This window comes from Nicotiana tabacum, chromosome 4, assembly GCF_000715075.1.
Source record: "Nicotiana tabacum cultivar K326 chromosome 4, ASM71507v2, whole genome shotgun sequence".
Classification (NCBI taxonomy): Eukaryota; Viridiplantae; Streptophyta; class Magnoliopsida; order Solanales; family Solanaceae; genus Nicotiana; species Nicotiana tabacum.
The window spans coordinates 93,820,725-93,828,409 of NC_134083.1; the positions used below are offsets into that span (position 1 = coordinate 93,820,725).

The 7,685-nt window shown below is 30.5% G+C and overlaps 1 protein-coding gene across 2 annotated transcripts; it reads right to left on the reverse strand.

Annotated features, from left to right (window-relative positions):
* Window positions 1-3,683: 3,683 nt before the first annotated feature.
* LOC107819698 (7-deoxyloganetic acid glucosyltransferase) lies at window positions 3,684-6,322 on the reverse strand. Of its 2 annotated transcripts, none has more exons than XM_016645838.2 (2): window positions 5,626-6,322; window positions 3,684-4,770 (listed from the first exon to the last, which is right to left on the reverse strand). In XM_016645838.2, the coding sequence occupies exons 1-2, from the start codon at window positions 6,128-6,130 to the stop codon at window positions 3,809-3,811; spliced, it is 1,467 nt and encodes a 488-aa protein (XP_016501324.1). In that variant the 5' UTR covers window positions 6,131-6,322; the 3' UTR covers window positions 3,684-3,808. The 2 variants fall into 2 exon arrangements, with proteins under 2 accessions (XP_016501324.1, XP_016501325.1); XM_016645839.2 differs by having other exon boundaries at window positions 3,684-4,737; window positions 5,626-6,311.
* Between the last annotated feature and the right edge of the window lie 1,363 nt (window positions 6,323-7,685).

Below are 7,685 nucleotides of genomic sequence, written 5' to 3' on the forward strand. Positions count from 1 at the left end.
TACGTTTTGCCCTTCTAAAAATTTGGCCAAACACCTCAACATTGAAAAAAAAAAAATCACTTTTGCATTGGAAAAACTTGACCAAATATAAGCTATTAGTAGTGTCAAAGAAAGGAGTTTTCATGTTTTCTTTTACACGGTTGGTTTTTATGAGTAAGGCCTTTGTAAGAGATGAAGTGTGGATGCTCTAAACAGGGGCTGATAATTGACATTATTTTGTTAAAAGATTACACTGTATAAGTGGATAAAAAAATTATGTATACATATTATATATTAAATTTCTTTGGCTTCTTTGTATTCTCTTTAACGAAAATTCTAACCCCATTACCAATTTTAAAGGGCCAAAATAGTTAATTAACTAATAAAATAAACACATAAAACTTAGGTCACTTTGCGTATAACAAAGACGAAGAATTGGACAAGCGAGGGCGATGATGAAATCTGGAAAAGTAGGATAAACATTGACCTTGTTTCTAGTTTTTGTTGGCTTCGAGGTACTAAAAGATTCGGGGTCCCCTTCTCGATTATTGTTTTATCTATAAAGTGATTAACAATATTTCTAGTCTATTTTTAAAAAAAAATATTTTTAGGGAGAAGTTATTTTTTTTGTTTCTCAAAATCCGTTTCTGTTTTTATTGAAAATATTTTATTTTTTCTAAAAACTTAACTAAACATCACAATTTAAAAAAAATACTTGAAACTAATCAAACAAACTATTTGTAGGCGCAAGATGAATACATTCTGGCTTCACAGCATATGGAAACGATTCGGCACAGAGACTGATTAGATACGTTTACGGTAAAAACAAAAACTAGATCTGAATTTTAATTGGAGAAGAAACAACTTTTGAATTAAATAATACCCACGTTTTTTCTTTCCCGACAATAGGTAAAACGAGTTTATACCTTGTTACGGTAACCAAAGTATACATAAAAGAGGATACAGTGTAAATAGGTCGGGTTGATTCGAATTTTTTAATTATCAAATCGGGTTATTAAATATAAAGACTAAGTCAAATCAATAAAAATTGGGTTTTTAAATTTCGATTTTTTAAGGTTTTTCGGGTTTTCGGGTTGTTTAGGTTTTTTTTTCATAAAGTCTTCATATCACAAAACATAAAATTTGTGTTCCAAATATTTCTTTAATCCTAGTAAGACAGAATTATATAAGGTATTTTTTAATAAAATAACATAAATATGAGATAATTCGTGGCATTGTACTAAAATATTTAACAATAAAGATGAAAAAATTACATAAAATAAATATTATTAATAAGTCATAATGGAAACAAACATAATTTAAAATTACTAATAAGTTGCTAAAATAAGTACGACTAATAAGTACTATTATTTACATGATTAAACAGTAAAAGAAAAATAAGTTATGCATTTTATCTAAACCATGGAAAAACTAAAAATAGATATCCAACACTATTTTCATTCACAGTACAATTGAATTGAATGTCTTTTATTATCATTAGTATTGATTTGATTTTGGTTTAGGATTTATTTGAGTTACTAACATTTATGAACTATAATTTTATTGGGGCATCCAAAAATTGTAACTCCAAACTTGAAATAATACGTTAAAAGATAAAATTATGAAAAAGCTTAAGAAATATTTATAAACTACACTACAATAAATATTTTGATGTATTAAATATATTTAAAACTTATATACATATAATGTCGGGTTGGTTTAATTTCGGTTTGACTTTATTTAGTTAAAACCAAACCAAACCAAATATTGTCAAGTTTTTTTTTTCGGTTTGACTCGAATTATCGGGTTGGTGTGGCTTATCGGTTTCATTTGTACAGCACTAGCAGAGGAACATGTTCTTTTATAGGATTAAAATCTTAAAATTAAATAATGCATTATCACTACCACTATAATCTAAAATATTTTATATGAGAATAGTGAATACGTTGATTGAACATGCACTAGAGCTTTAGTATTCTTCTTTACTTTGGGAGCAAATAAGAAGTTCTTCTGCCTATAATGTAAAGGGGCATTGCAAATCCCATGAACATTGCTAACTCCCTTTCCTCTTTTCAATTTATGTTTTTTTTTTTTTTTTTTTGAAATTTTCAAGAATTTTAATTTTTAAATTATTTGCATTTTAAATTTTGATGTAATATTTGCTCTATTTTCAACAAATACTTGTCTTCTCTTCCATCATATTAATATATTACATGAATATAAGATTTAGTAGGCGTTTGGACATAAAAATTATAATTTTTGAAAAAAAAATAGTATTTGGAGTAAAGTTAAAAAATAATATTTGAAATTATATTTGGACATACATTTCACTTGAAAAAATATTGCAGTTTAGTGAGTAAAGAAAAATAAATTTGAAAAAGTGGTCAAACAGACTTTTTGATTTTTAAAACTCATTTTCGAAAAATTTTCAAAAATGTATAAAATTTTATGAACAAACATATTTTTGAATTTTTTTGACAAAAAAAAAAAATTATGGACAAGCGAGGCCTTAGTGTCCATTCAAAAGTAGTCACATAAAATGAAAAGAGTAGAAATGGCGTGAGATAGCCACTTTTTAACATGGTATTTAATTTTTATCCAATATTTTTAATGCTGAACAAAAATAATCATTACTCTATTAAAATTAATACGAAAAGACGTTGTTACTCTTTCTTCATGAATGCTGTGTAAATATTAAGGACATGGTGTCCTTAATATTTACACTGCACACATAAAGTTAATGATGCCATGTCCTTAACATTTATACTGCACATATGAAGTTAAGGACATGATGTCCTAAAGTTTAACAACGGAAGATGCAAATACATGACACTTTGTCCTTAATATTTACACAACATACATGAAGTTAAGGACACCATGTCTTTAATATTTACACAACACTCATAAAGTTAAGGACATTATGTCCTCAATATTTACACTGCACATATGAAGTTAAGGACATAAGGTCCTAAAGTTTAACAACAAAAGGTGCAAATACAAGTTAAGGACATTATGTCCTTAACATTTACACTGCACATATGAAGTTAAGGACGCCATGTCCTTAACATTTACATTGCACATATGAAGTTAAGGACATGATGTCCTAAAGTTTAACAATGGAAGGTGCAAATACATGACACTTTGTCCTTAAAATTTACACAACATTCATGAAGTTAAGGATATCATGTCCTTAATATTTATACAGCACCCATGTCTAGCACAGAGATATTTTTGTTCGGACAGGTAAAAATTTATTAAGCATAAGTTAAAAGAGTAAATATATTTTAAATAATGGCTAAAGAATAAATAATCCCTAATTAGTGGCTACCTGTGAAGTTCCCCGTGAAAAGGAGGGCGTAATAAAAAGTGGGCTTTAGGACTGGCAGCATACTAGTAGTCAGTACAATTCCCACTCGTCTAAATGAAATGGGCAAAACTAATCAGCTCACACGCTATTCCGCTAGATCACTCCGTACCAATTTAAATATACCTATCGTCTGTTTGTATACTCTTTTGTTTCAATTTATGTTACGCATTTTTTTATTAGTCCGTTTCAAAAAAAATTATATATATTTAAAAAGAATTTAACTTTAAACTTATATTTTACTTATTTTATCTTTAATGATAGACTTTTATATCTAGACAAAATATTTTTTTTTCTAAAATTCATTTGACAATAATCACATATAAATTCAACTGTATTGTTTTACGGATAAATAACTTGTATCCAATAAAAGAAGAAGAAAATATCTATTCTTTTAGTTGAACATTGGACTATTTATATCAGTTGCCCTTGTGTACAAAATAATGATGCTAAGCTTTACCCTTTTTATCCAATGCAATTAGATTTGATATCCTTCCCTTTTCTGCCTAACTTTTTAACGTCATCGACGAGACATTGAAGAGCATTGTACGATGAACCTCCATCTCCAACACTTTCTTTTGCCAAATTAGATAATTTCTCAGCTGATTTCTTAAACTCATCCCTATTTGTTACCATTAAATCTTTCACCATCTTCTCTATAATGTATCTATCACAAATGTCCTTCATGTCCACCCCAATTTTCCACACCTCACCCACAAATCTACTTGTGACTCGTTGGTCCACATAAACAGCCCAACAGATCATGGGCTTTCCTTGAACAATACTTTCCATAGTCGAGTTCCATCCACTATGAGTTAAAAACCCACCAATAGCAGAGTGGGCCAATACCTTTTCTTGTGGAGCCCAACTCACTATGTAGGCTCTTTCTTTGCATCCCTCGGAAAGCTCCTTCACAAATTGGTGGTTCGATTCTTCTCCCCTTAACAAGTTGGACCTCATGACCCACAAAAATCTGATTCCACTATTTACTAACCCATGCCAAAACTCCAAGATTTCCTCCTTTGACAAAGTTGCCATACTTCCAAAACTTACATAGATTACTGATTCGATGGGCTGCGCATCGAGCCATTGAATTGAACTGTGGTCTTCTTCCCACAAACTATTTGAAGAGGCTGATATTGGCATCCTTTTTTCAGCAAGTTTAGTCTTAAGATGCAAGTGTAATGGCCCAATAGCATAAGTTTGTTGACAATGAGAGCGAATGAGGGAGAGCAATGGGCCGTCTAAATCTTCAAATGTGTTTAATATGAGTCCATTGGATCGAGGGATACTCTCCACTTCTTTGAGTGCGATTTGGCAATAGGGGTCGGTGGCATAATCGATTAGACGATAGAACGGAAAATCACGACGGCGTAGAAGACCTTGCATGCCAGCTACATTTTCGAACAATGCGTCCAAATCATTTCCTTGACAAGAAAGATAAATTTTTGGCTTGTTTAGCTGTTTTATATGTTGCCATAAATCACAAGAGGCGTTCATCCAAAATAAATAAAGTGAAATTATTTTGTCTTTTACGTAGATATTTTCTACTTGGAAGAAACCATTGGTACTAGAAGAATCCTAGTGTTTTATTATGGAAAAGAGTTAATAAAATGATAAACATTGACCTTATCTATTCTTGAAACTCGAATACATATTACAGTAGTATTTAACTTTGACCAAGACAAGTAATCTTAAAATATTCGAAAAATTATTGAAATAACTAGGATAGAAATTAACGTCTTGATGCTGGCAACGAAGATGGAATTTTATTTTAGTAATTGTATCACATAAGATATTATCCAGTAAGAATTTCGTTTAGTCACAAGTAGCATTTCCTTATATTGAACATAGAAGCAGATACTTCCTCTGGTTCCACTTTACTTATTATTCGAAAAGTCAAGTCAAATAAGTTTATTTCACAATGAATTTTTTTAATATATAAACTTGTTACATATTTTAACTTATAATATCTTTTAAAAATATGAAATAAATTACTCCCAAAAAATCTGAAAATTTTATATCCGAATTAATATAATCTTTTTTAGGTAATTTGATCAACAGAGACATAAAATGGAAGAGAGGAGTGCGAAACAGTGATATGCTAAAATTTTATATTTAAGTTTCTTTTATGTTCACACGTAAAGTGTACTCAACACAACTCAACTTGTATCAATGTTATATAATGAGGGAAAAGGGGCGAGTGGATAAAGAATGGAAGTAAAAGAAATACCATTTGTCGATGTATAATCAATTTTATATAAAAAGAAAAGGAAGAGTACCTTTGAAAGGAATCTCTTCGGCTTGAATGAGTTTCGGAATACAGAGATAAACCCAAAGGCAACAAGGACTAATAGTGTCGAAAGGGATAACTGGAACTCCTATCTCATTACCAATATCCACTGCATAATAAAACAACCCATCTGGTATAACACACGTCACCGGCGGCTCTGTAACTCCATCACTACTACTACTGAGCAATATTTCTCTGAGGAAAGGCTCCGCCACAGCTTGCAAAGAGCTAATAAGCTCTCCAAACTGTACCGACGATCGGGGATTTTCCTCCGGTAGGCCGTCAGAAATGGTCCGGAAACGGAACCGGGGATATTGCCGGAATCTTGATTCCACGTTGGTGTGACGGAGGAGAAGTTTCTGATTATGGTTGGTGTTGAGGAAAGTGACCTGCAAACCGGCGAGACAGAAGAGCTCGGCAAGATGAAGCATAGAATTGATAGGGCTTTGTATTGGAAGAGGGAAGAGGAGCACGTGAGGAGAGGGATGGTCCATTGATGAACAGTTCTGAGTTGTCTCTCTGCTCCTTGTGGAGAATGGGAGATAAGATTGATCGCTTATAATAAGCTTTGGCAGGGGTTAAGATTTTACGAATGACGACACAAAGATTTGTCAAAGATACTGAGCCTAGGATTTGTTCCTTTAATAAATGGAGTTGGTGCACCTTTACCTTGTTTGTGGTTCAATTCAATAATGACACTTCTCTTTCCCTCTACTACTCTATCTCAATTGGTTTTATTTTTTTCGTGGGTTTGCAAATTTATTTTTAGTTTTAATATTTTTTTTTAGATATATGATATTTACTTTTATACATAAAGATTTATCTTTTACGCATAGAAAATTTAAAAATAATATTTTCTTAATTTCAACATTATAAATGACCTTGAAAGCTCACTCCTTCTGTTTTTTCATTGAATAAAAATTAGTAACACTTCCCAACTTTAATTTCAAAATCAAAATTTCTCTATGTTAGAATAATAGACATTCTTCTCATCATTTCTCAATTGGTGTTTTAAACACCTATTTTATCCTCTATATTATCAATATTTATCTCTCATTTTTTTTTTTACTTTTTTAATATCATGATACTTTTTTCTTTTTTAAAATCAAGTAAATCTCATTTTGAAAATAAAAATACAAATTACAATCAAGCATCACTTAATGACATTAAATAATAAAAATAATGAACGAAATAAAGATAAAATAAAATAAAATAATTTTGCTCGTATCAGTAATATAATTAATAACAATTACAATTTAAAAATAATATATTTACACAATTGAGAATAAAAATGGTGAGAACCTTATAAACATATATTTAATGCATGAATGTACAATTTAAATTATTAAAAATAGAGGTAGATTTTATAATAAATTCTTAAAAGATTAAAAATTTAGAAAATATAGCATAAATAACAACCTAAACTCAAAACTCAAATATTTCATTAACATGGCAATGTACGTGTATTTACCATATTTGACCGCGCGGAAAGTCATGGTTTTACTTTTTAATTTTTTTTTTCTCTTTCTCCTTTCTCATCTCCTCTCAACCACCCTCCACCATATTCATTTGACAACAAAGTGAGTCGAGCCGAAATCAAATAAATATTATTAGAATTTTTAACCATGAAAAAAAGAGTGTATCAGTTATACAGAAAAAGAGAATTGTGTAAAATAATCTGACGGTCCATCTAATCTAAGTTCCTATATTTATAGTTTGGTCATAAATAGGGTAAAAATGAATAAAAGACTATTTGAAACCTTTGTACATAATAAAAGTGGCCCAAATACAAAATGGTCCAACATAAATATATCAACCGATACAACCACTTAACAAGTTATTGTCACGGCCTGGATGCCATGTAATCCAAAAGCTCAACACCTTTTACAAATCGGAGGTGAACACCATCTTCAACTTGCCTATAAATTGGTGATGAAGAGTACTCTAACCAAGTAGAGGTTTAGTTAGCACATCCGCCAGCTGCTTGGAAGTTGAAATATGGAATAGTTGAATTCAACCATCATTGAGCTTAGTCCGGATGAAATATCA